This window comes from Leucoraja erinacea, chromosome 8 (genome assembly GCF_028641065.1).
Source record: "Leucoraja erinacea ecotype New England chromosome 8, Leri_hhj_1, whole genome shotgun sequence".
NCBI lineage: Eukaryota > Metazoa > Chordata > Chondrichthyes > Rajiformes > Rajidae > Leucoraja > Leucoraja erinaceus.
In genome coordinates, this window is record NC_073384.1 from 39404213 (window position 1) to 39423832 (window position 19620).

Here is a 19620-nt window from a genome sequence, read left to right on the forward strand (position 1 = left end):
CAGAACCTTTTCCCCAGGGTGGAGTTGTCAAAGACTAACAGGCATAGCTTTGAGGTGAGAGGGACAAAGTTAACGCATTGTCAGAGGTGGTGGTGGAAGCAAGTATCATGTTGTTTAAGAGGGTTTTAGCTAAGCTCATGGAAATGAAGCAAGTAGAGGGATATGGATCACATATATGCAGAAGAGACAAGTTTAATTTGGTATACAGAGAAAGGTTGAACAAGTTAGGTCTTTATTCTTTGGAGCGCAGAAGGTTAAGGGAACACTTGATAGATGTCTTTAAAATGATGAGACAGAGTTGACGTGGATAAGCTTTTCCCACTGAGAGTAGGGAAGATTCAAACAAGGGGACATGACTTGAGAATTAAGGGACAGAAGTTTAGGGGTAACATGAGGGGGAACTTCTTTACTCAGAGAGTGGTGGCTGTGTGGAATGAGCTTCCAGTGGAGGTGGTGGAGGCAGGTTCGATTTTATCATTTAAAAATAAATTGGATAGTTATATGGATGGGAAAGGAATGGAGGGTTATGGTCTGAGTGCAGATAGATGGGACTAGGGGAGAATAAGTGTTCGGCCCGGACTAGAAGGGCCGAGATGGCATGTTTCCGTGCTGTAATTGCTATATGGTTATATATTGTATGGTTATCATGTTCAATGATTTAACGATACTTTATTGTCACATATACCGAGGTACAGTAAAATCGTACAGCAGACCTCACCTAGGCAGTACACAAGTGTCGCCACGTGTTGACGCTGACAAAGATATAGCATGAACATTGTTCCTGTGTTGCACTATTCTATGTTTTCTTTTTTAAAACAGAACCTTACCTTATCTCCTGCCAGAATCCTGAAGGAAGCCACAACCTGGTCAGCTGTGTCTGTGTCAGCAGTCTCTCGGGTCATGAAAGAGATGAAGGACTGGAAGGTCACTTTGCCGGTATTATTTGGATCAATTAAATTCATGATCCGTGCAAACTCAGCCTCACCCTGCCAAAAGAGTCATTAGTTCATTACTTATAGGAACAGAATTAGGCCATTCAGCCCATCAAGTCTATTCTGCCATTCAATCATGGCTGATCTATCTTTCCCTCGCAACCCATTCTCCTGCCTTCTCCCCATAACTCCTGATGCACTTACTGATCAAGAATCTATCAATCTTTGCCTTAGAAATATCCATTGACGGCCTCCACATCCTTCTACGGCAATGAATTCCACAGATTCACCACCCTCTGACTAAAGAAATTCATCATCATCATCTCCTTTCTGCAGGTACATCCTTTTATTCTGAGGCTCTGGCCTCTGATCCTAGACTCTCCCACTAGTGGTAACATCCTCTCCACATCCACTCTACCCAGGCCTTTCACCATTCGGTAAGTTTCAATTAGTTCCCCCCTCATCCTTCCAAACAGCCATCACCCTCACCCTAACTCGATTCTGCATGCTACAACTTTACTGCTGCACCACTATGCTGCCCTATCGCCAAAAACTCCAGCACCCTACTATTTACTGTGTAAATTTTATTTGTTCACTTTTTAATTTTGGGCCTAGGCCACCTGGACACTATTAAATATATCAGATCTTTTGATAAAAATTCAGAATTGCCGTTAGTTAGTTTAGTTTGTCATATACTATACACTGAGGTACAGTTAACAGCTTTCTGTTGCATGCTTTCTAGTTAGTGGAAAGACTATACATGATTTCAAAATTCATGGTGATCCTAACACTTATTTCTAACCTCAGATATAGTAAACATGCATCTATCGTACCAGATCAAAGCCCATGGAGATGAGACAAGCTCTAAGATCATCCGGATCCATCGCTCCATTCTTCTTCTGTTGAGTAGATCAGCAAATAAAAGGAAGGGGCGAGGAATTTCCAACAAGGTGATGGTTAGTTCAAATCCCACAGATCCCGAGATGCATCGACAATGAAGATGGGCAGGAACCAGGATTCATTTAAAGTCCAAAGGATTCAATTGCGGCCAGAAGTTGTATCAATGTTGTAAAGTGGAAGAGAGCAACTAACACAAAGATCAATTAAACAAACGGGATATAGACGATCATGGGACAAACATGAAACAAAGAGGAAAACATGGGGGCAAACCAAAGAAAAGGGACAATTAGGACACATTGCAAATGTAAAAAAAGGACAAAATAAAGGTAAATGTATCAAAGTTTTACCTGTATAGATAAAGATAATAAAACACAGTCCAGTTAGTACCCGTTTATCATTTCCAACATGTCCAAGGCTGATGAGGCAGGCTCTGAATAGCTTTGGTCTCAGCGTGCGAGAATTATCCTAGTTTCCAACACGGTTGCAGCATGCAATGTGAACATGGTGTTTACAGCTAATTCTAAACATGCAATGCACAGGATCAGAACTATAACTCACTTGGTTAATGTTTATTAGAACGACAATTTATTAAAAGGTCACTTTCACCAAAAATGTCATGTCATGAATAGTACATCTTGCAGTTGCACATCAAGTTGATGTTTATTCTATCTGCCACACCCCCCAAGTGCTGGGTGAACTTCTGATGTACCCAAGTTAAAATGTGTTGTATTTCACACAATTAAACTAACATACTTGGGTGCTTGCTATCTGTGTGGAGTTTGCACGTTCTCCCTCTAGCCACATGGGTTTTCTCCAGGTGCTGTGGGCCCATGTAAGAAACTGTGGCACCCGATTTGAATGCAAGGGGCGCTGCTGAATAGTAGAGCAGACCACACAGCATATCACCCAGCCCATTGGACATAAGGTGGCCACCAAGTTTCAAAAGGAAGAAGCCATTCATCCCATCGCATCTCTTGGAAGTAATATCTGGTATAATTTTCTTCGCATCCTTTTTGATTTTCCTTTGGCTCACCGAGTCTGCACTGTCCAGCGAGGCAATATCCTACACACTAGGGACAATTTACAATTTACCAAAATCAATTAACCTACAAGCCTTTACGTCTTTGGAGTGTGGGAGGAAATTGGAGCACCCAGAGAAAATCCACGTGGTCACAGGGAGAATGTACAAACTCCGTACAGACAATACCCAGAGTCAGGATCAAACTCGGATCTCTGGGGCTGTAAGACAGCAACTCTGCCACTGTGCCGTCACCCTTGGGTACAAATTGAGTTTCATGCAAATCAAGCAAACTTGGAAGTCAAATCAGCTTAGAATATCTTCAAAGTGGACAAATTTAAATAAATAAACAGCTGGGTGGTTCCACTGTGGCTCTCCCAATTATAATTTCGAAACATGTCCAGGATTGACGAGGCACGCTCTGAGCTCCTTTACTTGCAGCTTGCAAAAACCTTCCTAGTTTTGCACACAAGACCGAAAGACCATACGACATAGGAGCAGAATTAGGTGATTCGGCCCATCAAGTCTGCTGGCCATTCAATTATGGCTGATCTATTTTTCCTTCTCAACCCCATTCCCCTGCCTTCGCCCCGTAATCTATGACATCCTTACTGATCAAGAACCTATCAATTTCAGCAATAAATTCCACAGATTTACCACCCTCTGGCTAAAGAAATTTCTCCACATCTCCATTCTAAAGGTATGTCCTTTTTATTTTGAGGGTGTGCCCTTTGGTCCTAGACTCTCCCACTACTACCATCAGATCACAAGATGTTGGAGCTTTTCACTGAACCTCAGAATGTGACAATAAACTAAACTCGAATTAAGGTATTCAGCCCATCAAGTCTACTCCACCATTCAATCATGGCTGATCTATCTTTCCCTCTCAACCCCATTCTCCTGCCGTCTCCCCATAACCTTTGATGCCTTCCTAATCAAGAACCTATCATGAGATGCAATAAGAACCCCCTTAACCTCTTTATCCACTCCACATAGGCCTTTCATTCTTCATTAATTGCAGCATGCCATGTTAAACCCATCTCTATGGTCATTCTGAGACTGGACATGTGATTATAACACTCACATTCAACTGAATGGTTCTACCTCAGCTGCTATTGTTATTTATCTGTAATTTTTTTTTATATGTATATATTTTTACCTTTTCCTTATATATTTAAAATTGCTCTTGTGAATCGCACCGTGGGATTGACTTTTAAATTTCGTTGTACCACGTGCAATGACAATAAAGAGATTCATTCATTCATTATTTATGGACGGGGAGGATATGTGTGAGAAAACAGCCACCATAAAGTGCAAACAGCTATAAATATTTTTCACATGCTCATCTGAAAAGCAAGCCACACACAATGAAAGGAGCAGTGTACCCTGTCAAAGTGGTTGAATGAAGACCGGAATTCATTCATTTGTTGCTGGGTGATTCCTTTAGCATCTCTGGTTAGAATCTGCGTCTCAATTTCATTGATAGTCCTAGCGATTGTAGTGAGGAGCATCTCCCAGCCGACTCGGATGTGCTGTCAAAGTTAGTAACAAAGGTGGCTCTGAAAAATGTAGCTCAGCGTCATACCATGATGCAAACGGCAATAGTCAAATCTTTCTGCTTTAGACCATTTCACTTTCTGACTGAGCAATGATTCAATAGGAAGGGCTGCTGAAAATGTGGTTGCATACGCAGGCCAGCAGCATCTTTGTTGTTGCTGATGTAGAAAGCAGTGAAAACATTCTAAAAAGCCGAAGCAAGAGAATGACTGGAACAGGGAAGTTGGTACCAAAAGTAATTATATAAATAGTATGGATACTGTATGTAGGTATGTTACAAAACCTACCTGAATCGTGGCTGAGCATCTGCCCCACCCCTTGTGTGCGATTTTGGCGCTGTTTAGAGGGGGCGGGTTTAAAACGCGATTTTTTCTAGGCTGTTGCAATCGAAAATGTTCAGCCTAGTAAATCATTAACGGAAAATCGCTGAAAGACCCCGTCACAAAAGATATTATTAGTTTTTATGGCCTTGTAAAATGGTTAGAGTAGCTTAAAAATCACTCTCTCACTCCGCAACCTCTCACAGCCCCAGGGTTTTATAAAGCAAACAATTAAAGGTATGTACCTTATTTTTACATTAAATGGGACATGTAAATAACCCTGTTATTAAAGTTTTCTATAGCGAGTAGCTCATTTTGGGCTCTTTATATCCCGCAGTATTTTTCTGGGCATTTGAGGGCACAAATCCAGCGCAATGTGAACGTTCTAAACCAGCGCGTTCACAGGAACCCACTAGAAAGCCGATTTAAATTGACTCTAATTTACAGCAATTGAACACTAAATTCCTTCCATTTGGCCTATAAATTGATGTAAATGAGATTTAAAAATCATGTTTTATTGTGAATTATTTGTGAATATTATTTGGACACTTGGGCTATTTAAAAATGTTAATCATTTATTAAGAAATGGATAGATGTTTAGATCTAGTAAATTGAAGTTTGAAATTAGCTACAATTGGGTAACTAACTAATTATATGCTTTAATTTCAGGTCATCCAAGTTAGATTATTTTATATTTGTTTCAGAATGGTTCAATCTATGATAACTGAAAATTTCATTCAGTTCTCTTAATTTTTAAGAAGGTTATGGGCTTTTGACTGTCCACGATCACAGCTTTTTTGTTATGTCCATAGAAAATCAATAGGGAACAAGATGCTAATTTCCGAGTATGAAAATGGCCATAACTTTTTTATTACTTGAGATATGAAAGTGAATTAGGTGTCAAATTAAACTTATTGTTATGCTTTATCTGATGGGATAAATTGCAGACTTGATTTTTTAAATCTCAAAATTTTGTAACATTGCTACTGTATGTATTTACAGTCATACAGTATGAAAACAGGCCCTTCAACCCAACTTGTCCATGCCTGCCAAGATGCCCCATGTAAGCTAGTCCCATTTGCACATGTTTGGATACCTACTTCTAAACCTTTCCTATCATGTGCCTGTCCAAGTATCTTTTAAATGCTACTGACGTACCTGCCTCAACTCCCTCCTCTGGCAACTCGTTCCACATACCCGCCACCCTCCCAGAGAAAAAGTTGCCCTTCAGGTTCCTATTAAATCTTTCCCATCCAACCTGAAATCTACATCCTCTGGTTCTTGATTCCCCCATTCTTGGTAATAGATTCTGTGCATTTATCCTATCTATTCCCGTCATGATTTTACACACCTCTATAAGAGGAAGGAATAATGTCCTAGTATACCCAACCTCTCAAAGCCAGTGAGGAAAAATTGAACTTATGGTTAGATGAAGTGCGACGGGAAGAGGTCTGATCAGAGCAATCATATACTAAAATGGACTGGATGGGCAGCATGGCTTTTTACTGTGTTGTACATTCTGTAATTCTACAGAGTTTATAAATCTCCTGTAAGGTGTCACATTATTCTTAAATTGTTCTTCCTCAGGTCCAAAAAAAATTCATGTTAATGCATATTTTGTCCACAACATTTGAGGTGAGCGGGTAAAAGATCTAATAGGTACTCGAGGGATAACGTTTCTTTATTACACAAAGGGTAATGGGTAAATGGAACGAGCTGCCAGAGGTGGCAGATGAGGTTGGTACTAACTATCACAACATTTAAGAGAGATTTAGACAAGTACATGGATAGGATAGGTTTAGAGGGATATTAGCCAAGTGGTACTGGTGTAGGTGGGGCAAGTTGGGCCAAAGGGCCTGTTTCATGCTATAACATAAAATAAGTTGGCTTCCTCGCATAACTTAACAAGAGAAGATAAACGTTTGTTTATGTTTTCAATTAAATGGGTGGGAAGATCTAACAATAACATTTTTTTCTTCTGTGCCGTGTGTCTCTAACTCCATGCATCCAGTACCTCCATTGTGTAGCCGGTGTGCTTGTTGTCAAAGATCAGAGCCTCTTGAATAAGTTGATGTTCTCCTTCTAGTTTGTCCACATTGGGTTTGTAGTTAATGATGACTTCCTCACACTGTTTCAGTTGGTTCATCTGATCTTCCAGGGCTCCACTCATCTCAATAGAACTTTGACCAATAGCCTGTTGTTAAATTCATACATTTACAACAACATTCCACTTTCAAAAGTAATTATATTGACCCACCCTGGCCATTTCTCCCCCTCCCTGCTCCCATCCGACAGAAGGTACAGAAGCTTAAAAACGCACACCACCGGACTCGGGAACAGATTCTACCCGGTCTCCGTTATAAAGCTTCTGAATGGTCCCCCCCATAAGTTTAGTTTAGTTTATTGTCACATGTACCGAGGTACCATGAAAAGCTTTTATTGCGTGCTAACCAGTCAGCGGAAAGACAGGTTGAGCTGGGGTACTGTCCAATTCACCTCTACCTGACTGTGGATATTGGGCTTTGTCTATGAAACTGATGCTCTACAGTGTGAGACCAATGTCTGCGTTCTGAACCTTCCTGGTGCTGGTTCTTTGCCCTGGTCTTCAATCACTTATTGACCTTTTCAAGATTAGGCTTTTGATTAAACTTTTGGGCAGCTAATTCTCTGGTTATATGTAGTCTTCAATGGGATACATTTAAAGTGATTTATGAATGGAAATTTGAGCTACTGCTGACCTGAATAGAGTTGATTTAAAGATACAGCATGGAAACAGGCCCTGCGGCCCACTGAGTCCATGCTGACAATCGATCTACCGTTCACACTAATTATACATTCTCCCACTTTCACATTCACACACACAGCAATTTACAGAGGCCAATTAACCTACAAACTTACACGTGTTTGGGATATGGCAGGAAACCAGAGCACCCGGAGAAACCCGCGCGGTTACGAGGAGAATATGCAAACTCCATACAGACTGTTGTGGGCGGCATTGTGGAGCAGCAGTAGAGTTGCTGCCTTAGAGTGTCAGACAACTGGATTCAATCCTGACCACTGTCTGTACAGAGTTGGTATGTTCTTCCTGTGACTGCATCGGTTTTCTCCGGGTGCTCCGGTTATCTTCAAAGATGTACAGGCTTGCAGGTTAATTTGCCTCTGGAAACTATTCCTAATGTATAGAATAGAGCTAGCGTTTGGGATGATTCTGGTCGGCAGTGGGCCGAAGGGCTGTTTCTGCACTGTATCTCTAAAGTCTAAATGTACAGAACGGACACAGGCCATGTAGCTCACTGAGTCCACTGGGACTAACAACAACCAATTCGCATTATTCCTACACTAATCCAACCCAATTTTATTTTCTCCATATTGTCATTAATTTCACCCAGATTCTACCGCTCATTTACTCGCTAAAGGGCAATTTCCAGAAGCCATTAAGCCATCAATCACATCTTTGGGATGTGGGGGAAACCAGGGCATCTGGAGGATCCGCACTGTATCTCTATACTTAAAATCTGATAGAACCTGTTCTTTTGGTCCTTTCAGCTCTACCAGTTGTGCCACTGTGCCACCTGGCACATAAACCAAGAATGCTATTTGATATTCTGGGTTGGGTCATAAGGCAGGTTGGTGTCTTACCTCCATCTTGTGTTGGATCCAAGGCCCAACTACGTTAGCCTGGGTGGCAAACTGGCGACGGAGACGCTCGTTGGAATGCTGCCGCACAACCTCCTCCTGCAGGGCCGAGTCTCTCTGAGGAACCAGTTGCTTCACCTGTCATTTAAAACGTGGGCCAATGAACCCAACCATTAATAGCAAGAAAAATACACGAAATGCAGCAGTAACTCAGCGGGTCAGGCAGCATCTCTGGAGAACATGGATGGGGACGTTTCAGGTCACACCCCAACTTCACATTTCAGACTCTTCTATCCTTTTGTCGCTGCTGAAAGACATCAGTCTGAAGAAGGGTCTCAACCAGAAACATCACCTACCCATGTTCTCAAGAGATGCTGCGTGACCCGCTGTGTTACTGCAGCATTTTGTATTTTATTTAACCTAAGCATTAATGTTTTGTTAACCACATTTGTTTGGATTTTCAAATACAAACTTTTTAAAGATGACCACGGAAGAAAAATCAGAATACCTATTACATGTACAATTTCAATATCAACATCCAAAATAAATCAAACAGTTTATACAGTGCTGGTTTGATTGATGGATTAAAAGGGCTTTATGAATGGAAAGTGGTGCTACTTGATTGAGCTGAATGAATGATACTGCATGGAACCTGGCCCTTTGGCCCATTGAGTCCACGCTGACCATTGATCATCCATTCACATGGAAACACCCAAAAGCTCGTCAGACGTGGAATACCGGGATGGAGTCACTGGAATCATCGGGCGTGGAGTGCAGGGGCCGGTAGGGGGGGGGGGGGGGTGAACCGGGAGAATGCCTCCAGCGCCTTTAGGTAGGCTGCTGGAGGCATCCCGCGGCACAAGATGCTGGTGTGGAGAAGAGAGAGAGGGACGGCGGTTCGAGGGCCAAGCCGGCCGTGGGCGACGGATTGGGAACCGCTCCGATTGAACAAACACACGGGAATCCGGACTTTGACACTGAAATGGCATCGAACAATACACATGGCGGCGACGACATTATATGCAAAATGAATTTCACTATGTAATGTTTAGTTGCCTATACAGTAAATAGCCATTGAATCACACTGTTATCCCACTTTCACATCCACTCCCTACACAGTAGTGACAGTTTACAGAGGCCAATTAACCTACAAACCCAGACGTCTTTGGGATGTAGGAGAAAAACAGCGCTCTGAGGAAACCCATACAGTCACAGGGAGAACGTGCAAACTCCACACAGACAGCACCTGAGGTTAGGTTCAAATCCAGCTCTCTGGTCTGGTAAGGCAACAGCTCAGTGGCGCAGCGATAGAATTGCTGCCTTACAGCGCCAGAAACCCTGGTTCGATCCTCACTGCAGGTGCTGTCTGTACGGTGTTTGCACGATCGCCGTGACCGCTTGAGTTTTTTCCGGGTGTTCCGGTTTCTTCCCACATCCCAAAGACGTGCAGGTTTGTAGGTTAATTGGCTTCTGTAAAATGCCCCTCATGTGTAGGATGTGAAAGTGGGACAACAGAACTAGTGTACGGATGATCCATGGTCAGCATGAACTCGATGGACAGAAGGGCCTATTTCCATGCTGTGTCTCTGAACTAAATTCAACTCTACCAGCCACCCATTAACATTGACAATCAAATAATGAGTGCTGGACCACAGCAATTCTCTCAGTGCCTGGAAAATCCTGACCCAGTCAGATGCAGAATTGGCCGAAAGTTACTTGTATTGGGGTAGAGTCCCACACCTCTCCTTTAAACTGTGCCCCTTTCACCTTAAAGCTTCTTACATGCATTTTAAAAATAATATAGCCTACCTTCACAATGCAAAACTATACATTTGAACTAAAACCAAGAGGTGATAAAAATACAGAGCAGATTCTTCACCCTCATGAGTGAAGTAAATCTTGGTTCAATGCTAAATAAATCAGCACTGGCAAACAAAAAGCTATGCTTTCAATATTTTATCATTTTGGTTCTCTTTTCAGTAGTGAAATTTTGTTCATTTCCTGCATTTTGTTCTTTTTTTAAAATTATTTTTAGAGTCATAGAATCATACAGTATTGAAATGGGCCCATTGGCCCAACTTGTCCATGCCCACCAAAATGACCCAGCTACACATCCCACCTGTTCGCGTTTGGCCCGCATACCTCTAAAACTATCCGAACCATGTACCTGTCCAAATGTATTTCAATGTTGTTATAGTACGCGCCTCAACTACCTCCTCCAGCAGCTCGTTCCATATACCCATCACCCACTGTGTGAAAATGGTGCCTCAGGTTCCTATTTATAGAGTCATAGAGTGAAACAGCGTGGTAATAGGCCCTTCGTCCCAACTTGCCCACACCGGCCAACGTGTCCCAGCTACACTTGTCCCACCTGCCTGCGCTTGGTCCATATCCCTCCAAACTTGTCCTATCCATGTATCTGGCTAACTGTTTCTTAAACATTGGGATAGTCCCAGCCTCAACTACATCCTCTGGCAGGTACACAAAAGTGCTGGAGAAACTCAGTGGTTGCAGCAGCATCTATGGAGCGAAGGAGATAGGCAATGTTTCAGGTCGAAACCCTTTCTTCAGACTCTGGCTGCTTGTTCAATACACTCACCACCCTTTGTGTGTAAAAGTTATCCTTCAGATTCCTATTAAATGTTTTCCCCTTCACCTTGAACCTATGTCCTTTGGTCCTCGATTCCCCTACTCTGGGCAAGAGATTCTGTGCATCTACCCGATCTATTCCTCTCATGATTTTATACATTATTATATTTGATTTTTCTCTTCTTGCCTTAACCCTACTGTATGTTCTGAAAATAGACGGCTTTATTTAGAGGGCACTTTTCCTGGTCTTACCCTTGCCCATTTGGCATTAATTTCTTCACAGGATATGGAGGTGTAAGGATTTGCCATAGATGTCAAGATGCCATAGGTGTGCATTATCTTCTGCACTTCATTGAGGATTCCCAGAATGGCTTGTCTCTCACTGTCTGCTTCTGGAAGGGTGGCCTTAAATTGTTCGTGAGCTGCTACAAGATTCTAAACAGTGGGGAAAAATGTGAAAAATCAAAGCATCATTTTAAAATCATGCCCAAATATTTGTGGCACTGATTTATTGCAATTGCAGCTTTCAAACATCATAAATCATAAGACATCGGAACAGAATTTGGCTGTTTGGTCCATCAAGTTTTCTTTGCCATGGCTAATCTATTTTTCCCTCTCAACCCCATCCTTCTGCCTTCTCCCAGCCACCCTTGATGCCCTTCCCAATCAACATCAGCCTCATGCCTGTCTCTGGTTTATGTTGGAGTGTAAATAATCTTCTTGAACCCATGGCAGCAGCAAGCACATTTCAACCAATAACTTAAAAAAAAATTGACTAAAAATAATAATCGAATAATCCAGAACACAATGAAATAGTTTAATGCCAATGCAAAGATTATTTGTAGTCACATGCATGCTAAGCCCCAATGTATTGTGGGTTATATGCCTCTATACAGAGTACAAATTGAATGAATCAGCACACAAGATCATAGCACAGGAACGGGCCCTGCAGCCCGCATATCTGTGCCAACCATGATGCCAATCTGCCTGCACATGGTCTATATCCCCACATTACCTGCATGTTCACATGCCTCTCGAGATAACTCTTTAGAATGACTATTGTATCTGCTTTACTTTTCATGGCAGGATGTTCCACGCACCTGACTGTAATTTCATCAAAGTGAATTTTAATTGAAGCCGGCAACCATAGTCATCCACTGTTTTAGATAAACATGCAGTACCTGGATCTCTTCAATGCTGTGAACAATGAACATGTCCTGTAGATCTTCCATTGCTCCTTCCACCCAGTTGATAAAGGGAGAAGCCCTTTTGGCAAACTCTAGGAACAGCTGATCGATTGTTTCCAGTAACTTTTCGGTTCTCTGTAAATTGGATAGACCAGGAACATTTACTTCACTGTATAGTTTAGCGATACAGTGTGGAAACATGCTCTTTGCCCACCGAGTCTGCGCCAACCTCGATCACCCGTACATTAGTTTTATCGTAGACACTAGAGACACTTTACAGAGATCAATTAACCTACAAGTGTCTGAAGAAGGGTCTTGACCCGAAAAGTCACCCATTCCTTCTCTGCTGCCTTGTCCCGCTGAGGTACCACAGCTTTGTGTCATCCTACAAACCCGTATGTCCTTGGAATGTGGGAGGAAACTGGAACACCTGGCAAAAACCCCGCAGTCACAGGAAGAATGTACAAACTCCATTCAAACAGCACCCAAGGTCAGTATCGAACCCAGGTCTCTGGCGCTGTAAGGCAGCAACTGTGTGTCACTGTACCCGCATGGAAGGATTGTGAAAATCAGCGTTCCTTAATCATGGAACTAGAAAGGCTGTTGTGGTTGCACTTAGAGAGTGTTTTGAGAACTCTTCAGAAAAGCAAATCCCCCTGCCATTTCAGTTTAGGTAGGTGCAATGACAGAGGGAAGAGGTACCATGGGCAACACAATTTGAGAGTGTCCAATTAATTGGTGCTTTATGCCATCTCGTGGATTCATGTAAAATGTAATTTAGTTCTCTTGATTGAAAGATACAGCATGGAAACACCATGCCCTTTAGCTGACCGAGTCCACACCTTCCATACGATAGTGCTAGTGTACAGGGTGATGGGCATGGGGTGGTCAGCACAGACTTGGTGGACCGAAAGGCCTGTTTCAGCGCTGTATCCCTCAATCTAAAACAAAACTAAAAATGTGCGTCACGTACAAATACTGGTCCCACCCGTAAATATGTATTTTTAAGTTCAGAGAAGTTTCTTAAACGACATTGTTATGCAACTAGTTAACATTCAAATACACCTTACCTCTAAAGCTTCCCGACGTTTCTGAGTCAGAGTTCCAAAACTATCCCATTTATCACAGATCTTCTGGCATCGTTCATTTATTCCAGCAGCATTGTGATAGTCCAACTCACTTTTAAAAAAAGATTAGAAATGTGTAAAAAATGCAAGTGGCTGTCAATGTACAAATGCAAACTACTGCAGATAATTACAACTGTTCTTACACTACAGTCATTGCACTTTTGTATTAATGTATGATTGTGCTCATCTATGGTATGATTTTACCAGATTGTCTGCAAAATAAATAATTTCACTGTACTAGATACATGGGACAATAAAGTATCATTGAATCGTTAAATAATTGGCAGCATGAAGCAGCAATAAGACAGCCAGAAAGGGATATGGATAGGATTAGGGAATGGACACAGATCTGACAAATTAATTAAAAATGTGGGGGAAATTAAAAAAAAAAAATGTAAAGGTGAATTCATGCATAGTATTATCTGATCTGATTGGATAACAAGCAAAACAAAGTTTTTTACAGTACCAGTGCAAAATAATAAACATAAACATGAAGAGTGTGTAGGACGTAACTGCAGATGTTTATACAGGAACTGGAGGTTTATACCGAAGCTAAACACAAAATTCAGGAGTAACAGAAGGTCAGAGCATCATTGGAAAACATGGATGGATAGTTTCATGTTGGGACCTTTCTTCAGACTAATAGCAAGGGTTGGGAGATAGAAAGCTGGAAAAGTGGAGCTCGAAATGACCTGAAATGCCACCTGTCCATGTTCTCTACAGATGCTGTCTGACCCGGGTGGCATAGTGATGCAGCGGTAGAGCTGCTGCCTTATAGCACCAGAGATCTACGTTCAATCCTGACCATGGGTGGTGTCCGTACGGAGTTTGTGCATTCTTCCTGTGACCCTGTGGCTTTTCTCCGGGTGCTCTGATTTCCTCTCGCACTCCAAAGATGTTCAAGTTTGTAGGTTAAATGGCTTCAGTAAAATTGCAATTGTCTCTAGTGTGTACGATAGTGCTAGTGTACGGGGTGATCACTCTTCAGCGCGGACTTGGTAGGCCGAATGGCCTGTTTCCGCACTGTATCTCTAAAATCTAAAGACTTGCTGAGTTCCTCCAACAGTGTTTAGTTTAGTTTAGAAATACAGCATGGAAACAGGCCCTACGGTCCACTGAGTCCGCACCGACCACCGACGCCAGCATTTTAACACTCTCCTACTTGGGACAATTTACACTTATACTAAGCCAATTAACCTCCAAACCTGTACATCTTTGGAGTGCGTGAGGAAACCGAAGATCTCAGAGAAAACCCACGCAGTCACAGGGAGAACGTACAAACTCCGTACAGAGTGCTCGGGACTGAACCCGGGTCTCTGGTGCTGCAAGCAATGTAAGGCAGAAATTCCAACGTTGTGCCACCATGATGCCCATTGAGTGTCTTTTTCTCCCCAAAAGCTACAATCATTTTCTGCGGTCCAACAAAATTCAACAGAGTTGGATTATTTTGAGGCCGATTGTTACTGCAATGTCACCAGCTGTCAGGTTGCAAATGGAACTTACTTCAGCTCCTGTGCAATGGCAGCAATTTGCTCCACACGGTCCTGATGTGCTGCCAGATCACTCTCAAATGCCTCGTGCTTTCTCAGCAAAGCCCGCACTTCGGTCAAAGTGACAGATTCGTAGTCTTTTTGCACCAAGGTTTGATCTTTCCCTGTGGAAAACAAGAGTCCAGGTTAACTTTGTGCCCCAATTACTTGCAAGTGAAAATCAAGGTATGAGGATATACTTGGGGATTACAGACAATGGAATTAACAGAGCAGAGGGCGAGTTAGGGAATGGAGAACAATTTCCTCTATTATCTCAGGGATTCATTGCCTGAATATGGTCTGTTGACCATGAGTCACAGAGTCAAAGAGAGTCATAGTCATACAGCGCGGAAACAGGCCCTTTGGTCCAACTTGCCCAACACTGTGGGCAGCGCAGTGGCACAGCGATAGAGTTGCTGCCTTACCATGCCAAAGACCCGAGTTTGATCCTGACTACGGGTGCTGTCTGCAGGGAGTTTGTGCGTTCTCCCTACGACCGTGCAGGTTTTCACCGAGTGCTCCAATTTACTCCCACACACCAACGACATGCAGGTTTGTAAGTTAATTGACTTTGGTGATAATTGTAAATTGTCCCGAGTATGTAGGATTATTTGAAAACCCCGTCAAGAAACTCGCCAAGTGCTGCAGGCAGAATTTCAGCTGCCTTCAGCCACGCTTGAAATTGACGGCTTAAGGCAGCGCTAACGGCACGTGGGCTGCATAGACCTTCAAGGGATACAAGCGCTGCGGGTGAAAGGCACAGAGAATTATGCCTACCTTAGAGATCGATCTCTTAGATAGGCATAATTCTCCCATGCCTTTACTATTTATATTTAGTAATTACCATGTTATAATTTTAGTCAGTGTAGGCAGTGCCTACCTTGCCCACCCTGATGGTACACGCCTGCCCCCTCCCCATGTTTTGATAGCGATTTCCGCCCCTGGGCACAGTGGTGCAGCAGTAGAGTTGCTGCCTTACAGCGCCAGAGACTCGGGTTCGATCCTGACTATGGGTGCTGTAACGGAATTTGTATGAGCCCCCTGTGTCCACATGGGTTTTCTCCAGTTGCTCCAGTTTTTTTCCCACACTCCAAAGATGTGATTTGTAGGATAATTGGCTTCTGCAAAATTGTAAATTGTCCCGATTGTGTAGGATAGTGCAATTGTACGGGATGATCATGGTCTGATTGGACTGAAGAGCCTGTTTCTATAAAGTCTAAAACAATATCCAGAACCAAAATTATAATGGGTCGACCCATAATAAAATGGAACTGCAGATGCTGATTTTGTACCAAATGTGGACACAAAATGCTAAATAACTCAGCGGGTCAAGGCAGTATACCTGGAAATATGTATAAGTGATGTTTCAGGTCAGGATATCACCTATCCATTTTCTCCAGAGATGCTGCCTGACCCACTGACTTACTCCAGCATTTTGTATCTCTTTATAATGAGAAGAGACTGACTAACCAAAATCACACAAAATAACGACAATACAATTAGTAGTTGTATAAAAATAAACGTAGCAATAATAACAATATTACACTACAATGAACAACAAAAATGCAATCCAATAAATCAAGATTATCTTTAGGGAGAATAGGGTTCAGGCGATAGAGTGATGCAGCTGGTAGTGCTGCTGCCTCGCAGCATCCTTGTGTGTAGGGAGTGAACAAATGCCGTGTCTTTCAATCAATTACATTTTGTGTCCTTAGGACCTCGGCATCAATGATATATTGTTATTGCTTAGTTTAATTTAGTGATATAGCATGCCAACAGGCCCTTCGGCCCACTGAGTCCACATTGACCATTGATTACCTGTTCACACTATTCCCACTGTATTCCACTTTCACATCCATTCCCCACACGCTAGGGACACTTTACAGAAGCCAACTAACCTACTAACCCGCATGTCTTTGGGATGTGGCAGGATATCACAGCACCTGGAGGAAACCCATGCGGTCAAAGGGAGAAAGTGCAAACTCCACCCACACAGCACCCGAGGCCAGGATCAAGATTTGTTCAGGTGTCTGGGGTTATGGGGAGAAGGCAGAAGAATTGGGTTGAGAGGGAAAGATAAATCTGCCATGATTGAATGGCAGAGTAGACGTGATGGGCCGAATGGCCTAATTCTGCATCCAGAACATATGAACCTGGGTCTCTGCCACTGTGAGGCAGACACTCTACCTGCTGCGACACTGTGCCGTCTTGTTATACACAAGCACATATAGACATTCAGACAGTATTTGGTCACAATTTATCAGGTGTTTCCTTACCATGTGACCATATTTCCTGAGTCGTGGCTTTCTGTCTGAACTTCTCAGCCAGATGTTCCAGGCGTTCCAGTCGTCTTATCTCACTCAGAAGCCATTCCTCATAACCCTTCTCTACCTGTTCAAGGCGCTGCCAAGCACTTGCAATGTCCTGGATAGAAGAGGGGGAGGGAGGTGAATTGTCTTTTACATCTTTGAACAGGGTATAGACAGGGTCGACAGTCATAACCCTTTTTCTCCCAGAATAGAACTGTGAACTACTGGAGAATATAACTTTAACCCGAGAGGTGGAAAAGTCAAATAATAGAGGATATACCTTTAACGTGAGAGGGGCAAAAGTTAAAGGAGATGAGCAGGGCAAGTTGTGGTTTTTATTTATTCATTTATTATATGTTATATGGTACACACAGAGGTTGGGTGGCTGCTATAAGCAGGCTCTCAGTATGCATCAGAGGAATCCAGTTATAAAATACCTTATAAAGCTTCCTGTTTCTCGATCTGAAATGTTCTAATATTGGACTCCAATAAGGCGAGAGGGGAAAGTTTAAAGGACATGTGCATGGCATGTTATTTACTTTGAGGATGATGGGTGCTAGGAGGACGCTACCAGGGTTGGTGGGGGAGACATATTCACTAGTGGTAGTATTTAAAAGACTTTTAGATAGGCATGTGCATATGCAGAATATGGATCACATGCAGGCAGAGAAGATTTATTTAACTTGGCATCATGTTCGGCACAAACATTGTGGGCCGAAGAGTCTATTGCACGATTGCATTGCTATATGTTCAATGTTCCAGTGCATTTCTTGAATATCCACCTGTGATCACAAATAAATCCCATCCCTAAGGATGTGCTTAGACAACTCTGAATTGATCACAGCAAAACGAGAAGAAATCCAGGATTTGAACTTCCCACAAACCCAAATAAAAAGATCAATTTCTCAACATCGGAAGGCAGCTACACTCTGCTTGGTACTGCAAAGCAAAATAATGTAATATACCTTCACCCCCTTTTATTCCAACCTTCCATTTATTTCATCAGATGTTAACACTCATATTCATCATTTATAATTTTAACTCTGAGAAAGGTTCTATCAAACAAGTGGCTGTTACTGTAGGTAGATGGAATGCTGTGCACCTTCAATAATTTCATCCGGTGCTTCAACAAGGAAAGGACATGGTTGTGGGATTGATGAGATCTTTCTAACAGTGCTTGGCATAGACTGGATGGTCACTCCCTCTTCTCCCCTCTCCCATCAGGCAAGAGGTACAGAAGTGTGAAAACCCATTCCTCCAGATTCAGGGACAGTTTTTTCCTGTTATTAGGCAATTGAACCATCTTATCAACAACTAGAGAGCGGTCCGGAACTACCATCTACCTCATTGGAGACCCTTGGACCATCATTTATCTGACTTTACCATGCACTAAACGTTATTCCCTTTATCCTGTATCTGTACACTGTGGATGGCTTGATTGTAATCATGTATATTCTTTGCGCTGACTGGATAGTATGCAACAAAAACGCTTTTCTCTGTACCTTGGTGCACATGACAATAATAAATTAAATTGAACTGTGCAACAATCAGCAGTGATGGAGCAAGGCTAGGATTCGCAAGACCACGATTCTGCCTCCATGCAAAGTAAATGGCTTTGGCTATGAAAAGTTTCACCAAACAATGAACTTGTGACTATGCTGTTATCAACTTTAATGAAAAATCATGCAAACTAGAGATTATGTACAGCCGGGAAGCCATTCAATATCTAATCTACTATCCAAGGCTTTTTAAAATGGCTTACTGAGACCATCTTGCCCTCAGATGGCATGTAGGCTGGTCTGTTGCTGATCCTCAGCTTGGTCTGCAATGTGTTGAAGTTGATTTCCAGCTGGCATTTCTCTTGGATCTTGGGCGGTTTGTGCAGGCGCCGATAGTCTCGGAAGTCCTCCAACTTCTGCTGCATGGCCTGCATGGTCTTCTCCGAGGTCCGATTCTCCAGCCAAGGGAATGGTCCTCTGAATCCACTCCAGGAGCTGCAGGGCACAGGAATTCAGCTCACTTTTACCCAGGGTCGGGGAAAATCAAGATAGAGGCAAAGTGCTGGAGTAACTCATTAGTTACAGGGGCAGAATTAGGCCATTCGCCAACCATGTCTACTCCTCCATTCAATCATGGCTGATCTATCTTTCCCTCTCAACCCCATTCACCTGCCTTCTCCCCATAACCCCCGACACCCGTACTGATCAAGAATCTATTAATCCCAGCCATAAAAATATTCATTTACTTGAATTCCACAGATTCATCATTACCCGACTAAATAAATTCCTCCTCATCTCCTTCCTAAAGGTACGTCCTTTTATTCTGAGACTGTGGCCTCTGTTCCTAGACTCTTTCACTAGTGGAAACATCCTCTGCACATTCACTCTATCCAGGCTGTTCACTATTCAATGAGGTCCCCCCCTCATCCTTCTAAACTCCAGCAAATACATGCCCAGTCTTCAGACTGAGGGTCAAGACCTGAAACATCAGCCATCCTTTTCCTCCAGAGATGCTGC

The 19620-nt window shown here is 42.7% G+C and overlaps 1 protein-coding gene across 1 annotated transcript in view; it reads right to left on the reverse strand.

The window, feature by feature from the left end:
* The window catches only part of LOC129699604 (alpha-actinin-2-like), a 64394-nt gene that overhangs the window by 2421 nt on the left and 42353 nt on the right, over positions 1–19620 (reverse strand). Inside the window, 12 exon segments of the mRNA XM_055639553.1 lie at positions 828–986; positions 1766–1831; positions 4236–4382; positions 6742–6921; positions 8367–8501; positions 11205–11387; positions 12134–12274; positions 13210–13318; positions 14770–14920; positions 17072–17219; positions 18867–19070; positions 19072–19098. Coding sequence (XP_055495528.1) covers positions 828–986; positions 1766–1831; positions 4236–4382; positions 6742–6921; positions 8367–8501; positions 11205–11387; positions 12134–12274; positions 13210–13318; positions 14770–14920; positions 17072–17219; positions 18867–19070; positions 19072–19098 — 1650 coding nt within the window.